This window comes from Branchiostoma floridae, chromosome 2 (assembly GCF_000003815.2).
Source record: "Branchiostoma floridae strain S238N-H82 chromosome 2, Bfl_VNyyK, whole genome shotgun sequence".
Classification (NCBI taxonomy): domain Eukaryota; kingdom Metazoa; phylum Chordata; class Leptocardii; order Amphioxiformes; family Branchiostomatidae; genus Branchiostoma; species Branchiostoma floridae.
Window position 1 is genome coordinate 21,086,995 of NC_049980.1, and position 11,975 is coordinate 21,098,969.

General features: G+C 37.9%; 2 protein-coding genes across 2 annotated transcripts in view; one reads left to right on the forward strand and one right to left on the reverse strand.

Moving 5' to 3' along the window:
• Window positions 1-209: 209 nt before the first annotated feature.
• On the reverse strand, window positions 210-5,464 carry LOC118409420 (adenosine 3'-phospho 5'-phosphosulfate transporter 2-like). Its single transcript, XM_035810434.1, has 9 exons — window positions 4,347-5,464; window positions 4,003-4,124; window positions 3,469-3,623; window positions 3,253-3,360; window positions 3,010-3,107; window positions 2,720-2,812; window positions 2,441-2,552; window positions 2,093-2,162; window positions 210-1,559 (listed from the first exon to the last, which is right to left on the reverse strand). The coding sequence occupies exons 1-9, from the start codon at window positions 4,617-4,619 to the stop codon at window positions 1,406-1,408; spliced, it is 1,185 nt and encodes a 394-aa protein (XP_035666327.1). The 5' UTR covers window positions 4,620-5,464; the 3' UTR covers window positions 210-1,405.
• Window positions 5,465-5,792: 328 nt separating this feature from the next.
• The window catches only part of LOC118409655 (THO complex subunit 1-like), a gene marked incomplete in the record, with an annotated part of 10,532 nt that continues 4,349 nt past the window's right edge, over window positions 5,793-11,975 (forward strand). Inside the window, 11 exon segments of the mRNA XM_035810825.1 lie at window positions 5,793-5,970; window positions 8,039-8,112; window positions 8,671-8,731; window positions 8,912-8,978; window positions 9,248-9,366; window positions 9,769-9,817; window positions 9,943-10,038; window positions 10,287-10,431; window positions 10,867-10,975; window positions 11,279-11,410; window positions 11,659-11,759. Of these exon segments, the coding sequence (XP_035666718.1) occupies window positions 5,899-5,970; window positions 8,039-8,112; window positions 8,671-8,731; window positions 8,912-8,978; window positions 9,248-9,366; window positions 9,769-9,817; window positions 9,943-10,038; window positions 10,287-10,431; window positions 10,867-10,975; window positions 11,279-11,410; window positions 11,659-11,759 (1,025 nt within the window).

The window sequence follows — 11,975 nt, forward strand, 5'->3', positions numbered from 1 at the left end:
TTGGGGTAGACTTCAAGGGACCATTATGTGCTGGCATAATTGTTTTGGTGCAAATAGTACCTTTAGTGCAATGTCTTATTTGGGGCTTGTAAAAATATAATTGTTTGTTGCAACTTTTAATCAATTTCTCCTGACATCACTGTGCAAAGGCCACGGTGCAAAGGTAACCGTGACATGTTGAGATAGTATTAACATTAATCACAATCAAATGGTATTTACTATGGTCATTTATTTTCCTTCGTCCCTTGTACAGTTTCCTCAGTACAAATACAAAAGTCAAATCAAATGTCGAAATGAACAGTGATACATAAATGAACAAAGTAGAGTACTAATAGCTGCAACTATTCCATATTCCCTCCTAGTAAGCATAAAATATACAAATATATATCATATATGGAACATCTGACATCTACAACTGCAACAAGTATCTGTACAAAATACCACCAATACTCTATATACCATCTCTTATGAATACATGCCAATATGAATATGTAAAAAAATGATCCTCACCAATACAACATATATCAATAAAGGGTTAATGACCCCAAGAGGTGTATATGGTGTCCTAAGGCTCAGTCATTTGCTATAACCACCAAATAAATCCACCTTGTGATCCAAGCCAACATTGCCTGGCTATATGATAAATGTTCTAAAATACTGCATGTTAACAGTCTCTAACATTATTGTTACATTAAACAAGATACAACCCAAACTTTTCTTCTGGTTGGTCTTGATCACAAACCAAACATAGCAGCACCATCAAGCTCCATCTACTGCATACAGTGTCTACTGTACACCAGTACCGGTTGTATAAGACTTACATGTATGTCCAATATAGATTTTCTATATTGGAGAATTTGTATTTGTTATTAATAGATAAAACAATTTATCACGAATGGCTGATCTGCTTGAGTCTCTCTCATACTGCATGTATGCACTACATTCTGGGTACCTGCTCTATACATGTAACTCCAGAGTAGGGACAAAGTTGACAAACATTTTTAGTTATAAATCACCATTACACCACCATTAACAATGAACTTTTTTACTAACATGATGTTGCACATGGAAGCCACTGCTGCAGCATTTCTCATACCATATCCCAGAAAGTCTGTAATAAGCTTCCTGACAGACTGTCCAGAGAACCAGGGGGGTTTTCAAGCATGTCAAAGGCAACACCATTTAAATTTCTAGGTTTCATCATTTAAAGTTCTCTGATTTCCCATTTCATTTTTTCTGCCATCTGTGATGTGAAGTAAAAGCACCTAATATTAAGTTTCTTTCACTGTCAATGTGGGATAGGAGGAATGTTTACTATTAGAAAATATACTGTATTAGAATCTGTTCCCCACAGTTCACATCAGGGCAGGACAGGAAGCTTTGAGATGTTTCTTGTACAGTCTACTTAGACGTACTCAGTCTTTCCACTGGACCTCCCTTGTCTTGTAAAGAGTGGCTGGACAACATAGCGCTGGATCATCGCATCCATTTTAACCTGGTTCTTACTGTATGTTGATAAGAGAATTCCTGCAGTCACCAGCAGTGCTGACCACACATATCTGTTGAAACAAACAACAAGAATCCTTAGCATACTTTCAGATGGAAGGTATCATGATTGACTACATCTCACATTTTACATTTCAGTAAAGTTTGAGATTTGAGAATTCGATCCAAATATTGAACTTATGAACTTATCAGTATAAACAATTATCCCAGCAGAAATGTCTGGAAGTAAATATCCGTTTTTATCCAGCTGTAGAGATTGAATTGTATTTGAATAATTATCCCAGCATTGTACCTTTTGTACCCAAACAGTATGTAACAGCATGTAACAGTCCAATATTGGCCTATTCTAGACCTGCATTTGAGATAATTTTATGAAATCTCCAGTCTAGTGTTCAGAACAAAAAATTCAATATAAAAAAGTGACCTTCCAAAATACCAGCAAAAATATAAACAATTGGTATAAAGGCAGAATACAAGTTAAACATGAGACACATTTCATCTGCGTTTTGTCACTTACTGTCAAAGATCAATAATCTTCACTCTTGACATTCCAAATATAATCAGGCTAATTGTGCTTCCTACTTACTGCATAGTGAATGGCTTAGTAAAGAAGATGAAGCTCAGGATGATGGTAACTGCCTTCCTGCAGGTTGTTACTGGCAGAAAAAACAGAGAATTTTCAACATTGAAGTGATATGATACACAAAGTGATACACCACATTTGTGCACATATGTATCATCTACAACACCACTATTAAACATTCTTGATTAAAAGAATTTCACCGCTATGGTCATGAACTATGCAAATTTATACAAGAACCATTTTCAGCAGTGGTTGCCAAACAATTAGACACATCCAAACCCCATGGCCATAACCCGAAGTACCAACCTCTTCTTCAAGTTGAGCTCTGAGTAAAAACTGGCCTCTACATACCTGTTACAGCAAGCAAAGCTCCAAATGACTTGACCAGGGTGAGCACAAAATTGATCCCCACGTAGCCTGTAACTGACAGGGCTGCTGCGAGCCCATAGGTGTAGCCCGGGTACTGCAGGGGGAAGATAAGAAAACAGCAAGTCAGGCACAAATCAAATTAGTTCCCAAAACTTAATAGATTGGCATACCTAATATTTGGGGCTTAAGTTCAACATACTACATGTTGCCAATCTGCAAGTAGAAGATACAAAGTTGCTTCAAGCGATGATACTGCATTACCTGTGCACAGAAACGGATTGGTTCCAGGAGTTCTCCTGAGAGCAGCAGTCCCACAAAGATATAAACAAACCCTACACTATAGGAGTACAGCACCTGTGGGGAAACAATGAAAATGTTTGTGCACAGTTTGAAACTTGACTCAGCATTTGATGAATCAAGATAAAAACTCCCAATATGATACAGAAGCTCAGATTTCAAATTTCACAAATCTCAAATCTTGAAGTCATTTTACAGAGGGTTCTGAAAGCTCTGAAAGCACATGATATGATAGATGATAGATGTTGACGTACCACTTCAGTGTTGCTAGCACTGTGTGCTTTCATGGTCTTTTCCTGGACATTTCCAATTACTGCATCAGCCACCAGAGCTAGGGAGATCAGTAAAACACCTGCAGAGAAATACAGAGACATCCACCAACATGATTCAAACCAGCAGAAACCACATTCTTCTAACTCCTGTCATCCCATATAATGGTTCCTGTTCCTGTATGTGTACTTGTAACTGTGATCTATTATGACTATTGGTATACTTACCATGAGTGTCAAAATTGGGTTGCACCTCCACATCAGCCAGGGTGAAGAAAATCAAGCCAAAGGTCATGCAGAGACAGGCTGTTACGTCAATCATCCCATACCGTTTACCTGCAAAAATGTAGCTAAATTGTGATTCATAACCAAGTCTGAATTCCATCAGCCTGCAAAATTGTTTACATTTTACAAAGAATTAGTATCCAGAATGTAATTTTGTACCTTGTATGAGCACCCCTCCAATCATGACAGGTATGAGTTTGCAGCATTTAAAAATGACTTGGGTGGGATAGTTTAGATAACCCACTGCAGAGTTGGACAGACCCATGGTAGCCACTGTCAGAAAGGCCAGACCGCAGTAGGTTTTCATGGGAATTCTGTAAAGATATGAGTCATTAGGAAATAAAGGAAGTTCGACTGTAGTTCAACTGGTAGCAGTTTCACAGTTGAGCTCCTGGTGTCAATTAGTTGGTATTATATACTGTGACACCAGTTGCTGCACTCCTCTCCCAGAGAAACAAATGGGGATCATGTGTCCGAGTAGGTGCCTCAAGAACATTAAAAAGGAAGGGCTAGCAACCTCTCCATGTAAAAATATAGTTGCCCTTAAAGTTGAAAGGTATACTACGTACTGACAAAATATCTCGGTACATAAAGAACAAATAAGATAATGTAAACACTGCTGACAGAAAATGCTGATCGAAGTGCATCAAGTACCTATGGTAAAAAAAATCGGGCAAAATATTGTTTTGTTACCTTCTTGTCTTGTCTGTCTTGAACTGAAGCTCTCCAGCACCAAAGACAGAGTAAAAGGCAAACTGCACAAGTGTGAGGTACCAGCCAAAGGGTTTAAATCCTTCCAGCCTAAAGATCAGCTCCTGTCAATATGAATGAAAATTGACAATTGTACAAAATAGATGAATTATACATCAGGCTGCAAGAGATAAATTGTTACATTCCCAAATATTACCAACAAGGAAGAAAAACACAATGATCATGTCTCCATTTTACTTAATGATTTAAGCACTGTAACAGTTGTAACATATCATTCAAAAGGTCTCTTTCATTTTGTTAACAAGGATAGAAAAACACAAACTTACCAACACATATCCATACATAAGGTAGAAGAAGAAGACTCCGCCCACACAGACCAGGAACTGCCCAGCTCTTGGCAAGCCCCTCAGGGATACTCCAAGGACTTTGACTTCATCAGGCTGCTTTTCTGCAACTGGCTTCACAGAGATGTAATTCTCTCCATCTTGGATGGTTATGGATACGTTTCTTCCATTATTGAGGAATGCAGAATCAGGATCAACTTGGTTTGTTGTAGTGTCTGACATGTTTACAATGCTGGTATTCCTTGACTTGATCATCAGTATCTCTTACGCTGCATACACCCCCTGCATACACCCGATATCAATGATTCTCTCAATTGACTACTATTTGGCCATATAAATTACTCTAATTAACTGTAACAGTATTTGAGTGCAATACGATCTGATGTATCCTGTCTATCAGACTTGATATTTGCCAAATATTGATAACCCGACAATGTGTAAACACTCCAGCACGATTAACGCATTTATGATATCTCACATAAATATTTGCTCTGATTTGACATTAGCCCCAAGGTGCATGTATTACACAGATGTTTCACAAGGCTTTGTCTTACACCTATCACAAATGCATGCATAACTATATATGGCCATCTTTTGCAGCTGTTACATATTTTCAGCTGTAGGTGCCAGGTGAATGCCACGTGTCGGTTTCTGATAAAATCTCACACAACTAAACGTCATATCAACGGATGTCCATGTATTAAATAACGTTACAAGCTAATAAGCACTGCTTGACATTGAAGAAATAGTCGCACAGAATGACGGATTTGCCTGAGTGGAAGTTCCATGTAACTTGTTACAATGTTACATAATTTATCATGAATACACAGGTGATATTCGTGTAGCTGTCTGTCAGGTGCTACAGTTACCTCCCAGAAGATCCCTGAAGTTGAAACACAGCGTCTAAAATCGTATGGCAGGGGTTTGTTGCTCCTTCGGTTTCTTCCTTTTATAACAACATTTTCCTGTGTTGAATATATCCTTGTCCCTGTCTGAAGAAGTTATATACAGCAGCGCAGGATGTCGAAAACATTTGTTTCCATCGCCACTTGTAGTTGTACGAACAGCTGTCTGACTTCTTCCCATTGGAAGGGCATAAGTTACAGATCACCGGGAGAGGGAGGCCCTATGTTGATATCTTGAATCAAGGTTGATGCAGCTATTTCACTCAAAAAATTCCTTGTCAATATCTTCATATCTTTTGAAATAATGTTTATCTTATCTCATTATTTTTGTAAGTTTCTTTTGCTACGTTGTTATTACTGTTGTGACATTTTAAAAGAATGACTCCCCTGCAATCATTTGTGGTTTGTGCTAATTGAAACCTGTTGTGGAACATTTCATTTTGAGTCATGTTGATAAAATGTCATGTTGATAAATTGTATTGGTAACTTTGTCTTACTCTGATGTGATAGCAGTACTTTATCACACTGTAAGGTATAACTATATTTAAAGTACATAAAGAGGGTTGTTTAATACATCAATAGTGTGATTTGACTCGCACCTCTTCAACTGCCATCCCCTCTTGTGAAAAATGATACATTCCAACTTGTCCATGATGGCGGCCGCTGTGTTCGATTTTTCCGCAACGAGGAAAGCCTTTGAGGTGATATTTTGACTATAACAGGGCTAAATAGAATGATGCAAATGTGTTAGAAATACTTCATGTGTTAAAGAGTTGGTAATAACCTCTTTAATTGCTCTCTAAGCTCGACAACGTTCTTGGTGTGAGGGGATAAGGCTAAGTGTGGAGGGAGGGGGGCGAGAAATCAACAGAGAATCATAATTTAGGACGGTTCTCAGTCAGAGGGGGAGCATAGCCTTCTTGCCGCCAGTGCCAGGATAGTTCGCTGTCAGTGCCTGCACAGTTTACCGCCACTTATATATGCAAGTTATATAATTTTGCACAAATGCATAATTTGCTCCGCAAAAACAGTGGGGTCCAGATTGCAGATTCATCTGAAAAAAAAAAAAAAATTATTGCTCCTAAAAAGTTAAATTACTTCAACGAAGTAATTCTTTAAAATCTTACCTCTTTGTCTAAAACTGTCTAGCCACGTAACACAAAGTGCTAAAACAAAGGTGGGCAAAAGTATCATTTGGTGTTAAGTCAAGATTAATAAATAAATTTTAAAAATTTACAACTGCGAGGAGGCAATACTGCCAGTAGGTCATCGGCAATGCTTAGATCATACCTCCAAATATTAAAGACCTGTTGTACAGGGTGGTGATGATGGTAAAACTCTATCCCATGACAGCAAGTCATCCAGACAGTGTCTGTGTGTCATTCATGCAGTGACAGTGAAATGTCCAGGAACTGATGGCAAATTAACAGCAAACTGGCTTAGCAGCGAAACGTCCAGACACCTGAAAACATACTTGTGTAGTATTTGGCTGTTCAAAGCTCCACATACCTGTCTCTCTCCTGCAATTTACAATCTACTTGGTTCTTTCATGCCATTGCTTTAGTGTGAATAAGGTAGTGCACAGATAGCTGGGGCAACGTTCCAAGGCAAAACGCAGTGTTGTTTTTTTTGCGACGTTGGGGAAACACCCGTTGGCGATAGTGTTTGTTTGCATATCAGCCTCATGAAGATACCTTTTTCCTCCAGTTTTCTGCACGACCCTGGCTTCCCTGGAGTCTTGCCTACTGTGGCAGGCCGTTCGCGATCTCCGATCACCCCAAAGTAGCCCAAAACACGACCTTTGTCAATGGAGCGCTATGCCTAAGTCGATGTTCGGGACAGCCTTTGGCAATGCTCCGTAGCGCCTCCGACCATAGTTTTTCCTTGTGGCGTTGCCCCAGCTAGTGCATAGAGAACAGGGCTCGAAATACACTTTTCAGTCAACTTGCACCAGTGCAAGTTAAGCCAAAGGAAACTTGCACCAAAAGAAACTTACTTGCACAACCCAAAATAGTGAACTGTTAACCCTTTATTCTTCTTCTGAAAATTTGCAAATATATGGGGATACATGAAGACCACATGTTTGGATATTTGTTTTCCAAAGCGTATTTTATTTTGGATTTCAAATTGTACAACAAATGTGAATTTAGGCTTAATTTAAGACAATTCAATGTCTACAACTTGATAAGATCAATAGATTTCTTCTGGACTCTTCGAGTGACTTCCATCACTATTCTTAACCATCGCTAGAACAACTCAATACAAACACATATAACTGGAAAATCCAGTTGATCATATCAAAGTCACTAAATTGTATGCAAAATGTATTTACTCACATACAAATCAAGGTAAGACAACACCATAGGAATTATTAGCATTATAGAGATGGAATTGTCTTCAAATTTTGTTTACCTGGATGTCTAACCAAGTTTAGAAATAACAAATTTAGGCTATTTTTTTATTCAGTGTTGTTTTCTTTTACCTTTCAATGGCAGACAATATTCTTGGTGTGTGTAAGCTTTTTCTAAAGTCAGGTATTAGTGGATAAAAGTAACTTGCACTGGTGCAAGTTTGGTCCAAACTTACTTGCACCACACCAATTTTACATGCACAAACTTGCATATGCATGTGGTATTTCGAGCCCTGGAGAATGTTGCCCAGATAATTGTAACAAAAGTTTTGCCTCTATATTAGCAGATGAAAGTTTGGAAGACAATGATTTATTGTGTAATCTGTAAAATGTGACAATTTATTTTGCTCTGCTGTTAGGCTGAGATCCATGAGGCAGAGAAAGTAAGCAGCATGACATTGCTGCAAGAAAGGTTCATGAAATTGTCTGGCAGGTAAGGTCAATCTATTGTGAAGTAAGAAAGTGTTCTCTACAGTCTACAGTAAGTCTCCCAAAATTACATAATGTTGGGCAAGCTGTTATGATTTTGACCTTATGAAACAACTTATTTTGATTTACAGTTTGATCAGGCTACATTACACACATAGACTGGAGGTATCAAATTCCTCGGTCTCCTTGCATTTCAATCAAATATCTTTGGGAATAAAAAAACAATCATGAAAATTCAAAGATCTGTATCAAACTTTCAAAGAAGGAGAACTGATTATCATAGATATGTGTAGCTACTTAGTAGACAAATAAAACACGTGGTATATGGTATGACATGTGGTTTTTTATATGTTGGGATATGACACATGGAGTTCAATGATTGTTATTGTAATTATGTGATGTTCCGTATGCTATACTATGCTGTAAATATATTTGTGTATTGTTGCTCCTTAAAGAGTAGCTTTCACATTTTACATGTGACAGTTTAAGGAGTTTAACTTAATTAACCAATAAACCAATAATATGATTTCTAAAGCCGTTTTGTTGTGATCATTTTTTTCAGTGAGACAGAGAAGAAGAGCACCCTGGACCAGGCCTTTAGGGATGTTCTAAAGGACCACATTGTAAGTATCCTTATTAGTTAATATCTGCATTAAATGCAGTGCACTTGAATATTATCGTAACTGTAACAAAACGTAGGGTCCAATAACACCTTTTATTGTTACCTATACTGCTTAACAGTATTGAATTTGCCACACTCTACAGTATTGAAAAAGTCTCAATTCAGTTCCTTTTGTTTTCAGGTTAAAGAAAGCGGTTGTGATGTTTACTTATCAGTCATCAGCCTTGCTGTTGACTGTGCCAAAGAGGGTATGAAATACTTTTATTTCAGTAATTTATATTACAGATGTTAATTAATAGGTTAGTATTTTAATCTTACACATAGTCCATGGATCAGACGAGGTACCAGTATTGTGTTTCTAGAATATTTGGTTTGAATATGACACATTGAAATATGTAATTGGAATAGAATAAAGTAGTACACATGGTAGCATAACAGAGATGATCTGTACGTGTATAGTACATGTAGTTGCTAGTTACATGTCATCAACAGTGCATAAACTGAATTCTCTTGTTAGGTCTATGTCTTGGAATGATACCATTCCTTATGCTGGATGATGTCTTCTCCTCTGTGACTCTTGATGTGTGTGAGCGGGTCTTCAAGTTTGTGGAGGACGGAGTGCCAACATGGAAAAAGGTGATTTAGAATTGTCAAACACTAATCACGGAAACTATACATGGTCAGTGGGTCTAGAAATATAAATAAGTTTTGATGAAGGTGAAGAGTGATTGTAAATCTGATACCAGTTGATTGAGTGTATGTTGTGAATTGACAATCAGGGAATCAGCAACATCTGCTAATTGAACATTGAACTGGCATGTCACATGTACAATGATCTAACATTTTGTAATGTTTGCTATGTGCTGAGACTCACAGACACACACACACTCACTATCTGGTTTATCGTGAGGCCATTGTGATAAAACAAGCAGCTGTCAAAGGTTCCATAACTTGGTTCCATAACATTGTATATAACAATCAGGAATATTGCTTGTGTCCTTTTCTCTGGTAATCTTTTCTTCCTTTTTTTTCCCTCAGGAACCTTATTACACAGGTGGAAAGAACTATTTGCTGAGGATGTGTAATGGTAAGTCTTTTTGTTCATGCTGTAGATTCTGTATGTCTGAAACCCTAATAGTCTGTACACCCTTAATTGATTGGTAGATAATGTATGATTTGTATGTGGATAACAAATTGTTGTTTTGCCCTCAGACCTGCTGCGCCGCCTGTCCAGGTCACAGAACACAGTGTTCTGTGGGCGCATCCAACTCTTCCTGGCACGACTCTTTCCACTGGAAGAAAAATCAGGTTTGAGTTTACTGTTGCAATCTGAGAGGATATTTATAATCTATGATATAGTGTAGTATATGTAGGATACTGTCAGCATTCCGTTCATTCATTAACACTGTATCTTTTTTTTTTTTACAGTAAAGTCTCCTAGACTGACTGACAGTACAATATTTGATTAAAGATCTCTATCTATGGGGTGGGGTAGGGGGATTTGAGCATGGGACATTGAAAGGTTTGTGTTTAGAATTCTAATGTTAACTTTCCAGGCCTAAACCTGCAAAGCCACTTTAACCTGGAGAATGTGACTTCATATAACCTGAAGGGAGATGACAGCACCATGAGGTCGGAGGACAGGGACCGGGATGAGAGTATGGAGATGGAGGAGGGAGAGATGTCTGATTCCCACAGCAGGTTAGACACTGCAGATTCTCCAGGCTAATAACAGACATTTCTGTGGTATTGTGTGGCAGCATGTGGCCTTGTGGTTACAGTGATTGACAAAGAATCTGGAGGTCCTGGATTCAAATCCCAGCAAGTCCTTATGTTTTGCTTTTTGGAAAGTAAAAAAAAATGAGTAACCTGCTTTTGATAGCGTTGTCCTTGCAAAACTTCAGATCCCATATATTAGGAGAACCACACATGGCACATGTTGGAGAACCCACCAGCTATGTACATAAGTAAGGGTCCATTCACGTCTTTTACTGTTACTGTTATTGTACTGTTACTATAAAAGTTGATCAAGCTGATAAACAGCCTTATAGAAACATTTGTGTTCCTTGCTTACTTGCTTTATTTAGACTTTTTTTACCATTGTATTGATTTACATATCATTTCCCCCATACATAGCTTTACACCAATTGACTACAACCTGTACAGAAAGTTCTGGTCCATCCAAGACTTCTTCCGTAACCCTAACCAGTGTTACAAGAAGGACTTATGGAAGAGCTTTGCCAGCGTGAGTTGATAGTTACCAAGCACTAGATACTTGTCATACTTTCCTTATCAGAATATGTGTAAAAATGTATCTCACAAAGTATATTGTACATTCTCCCAATAAGATTATTAATGGCTTATAATACTGATTAAGCAACAGTTTTGCTTGCACGAGAATACCTTAGGAGGGTAAATTATCAGCTGAAAACAGAGCAGCCAGAAATGGCAGGCATTGCCCTTTTATAAAAACTGCTTTGCAAGCTTTCCAGTACCATAGACAAAAGATATATTTCAATGTTGTATTATTTGTTGTTTTGTCTTTAAGAACTCTGATGAAGTCCTGAAGTGTTTCGAGAGTCACAAGCTGGACGACATTCAGGCTTCCAAGAAGAAAAAGGAAATGCTTGCAGGGGGTGGTGGCAATGTGTACTTTGCTAAGTACCTCACCAGTGAAAAGGTAAGAATATACAAGAACATGAAGAGACGACATTAGACACTTACTTGTAAATGATAGCTGATGAAGACACAAAGGCTGTTGGTATTGTTATAATAAGTCTATTACTGTGTCAGTTTGTCTGTTCACATCATCTAATACAACATCTAATGTGTAACAGATATGTAAGGAATGCTATACATCATTATGCAGATAATGCAGCTGGCATCATCATTGTTGGAAGTATAAATTGTGACTCCTTTCTGTTTCAGCTTCTAGATCTTCAGCTTGCTGACAGTAACTTTAGGAGATATGTGCTGGTACAGTTTCTCATCCTGTTCCAGTACCTCAATGCAGAGGTCAAGTTCAAAGCGTAAGTGTAAACTACTTGTTAAGGAAAAATATAAATAATATTTAGCTTTTACTCCTTTTTTAATATTGTGATTGAGACATTCCTGATTAGAGTGTTGTTGACTGCTATGATTTGAAGGTTTAAGTTTTCGGGTAGTAGCTATGCATCACGTAAAATAGGATTCTAAGAATACCAGATTTGTGGGTGACATAAAACTTTGAAGTCTGGCTTGAGTAT

Coding starts and splice junctions, on each gene's coding strand:
- LOC118409420 (XM_035810434.1), bottom strand. CDS start 4,619: ATGATCAAGTCAAGGAATACCAGCATTGTAAACATGTCAGACACTACA. Junction 2,553..2,719: donor CAATCCGTTTCTGTGCACAG/GTAATGCAGTAT, acceptor TTCCCCCTGCAG/TACCCGGGCTACACCTATGG. Junction 1,560..2,092: donor ACTAAGCCATTCACTATGCA/GTAAGTAGGAAG, acceptor TTGTTTCAACAG/ATATGTGTGGTCAGCACTGC.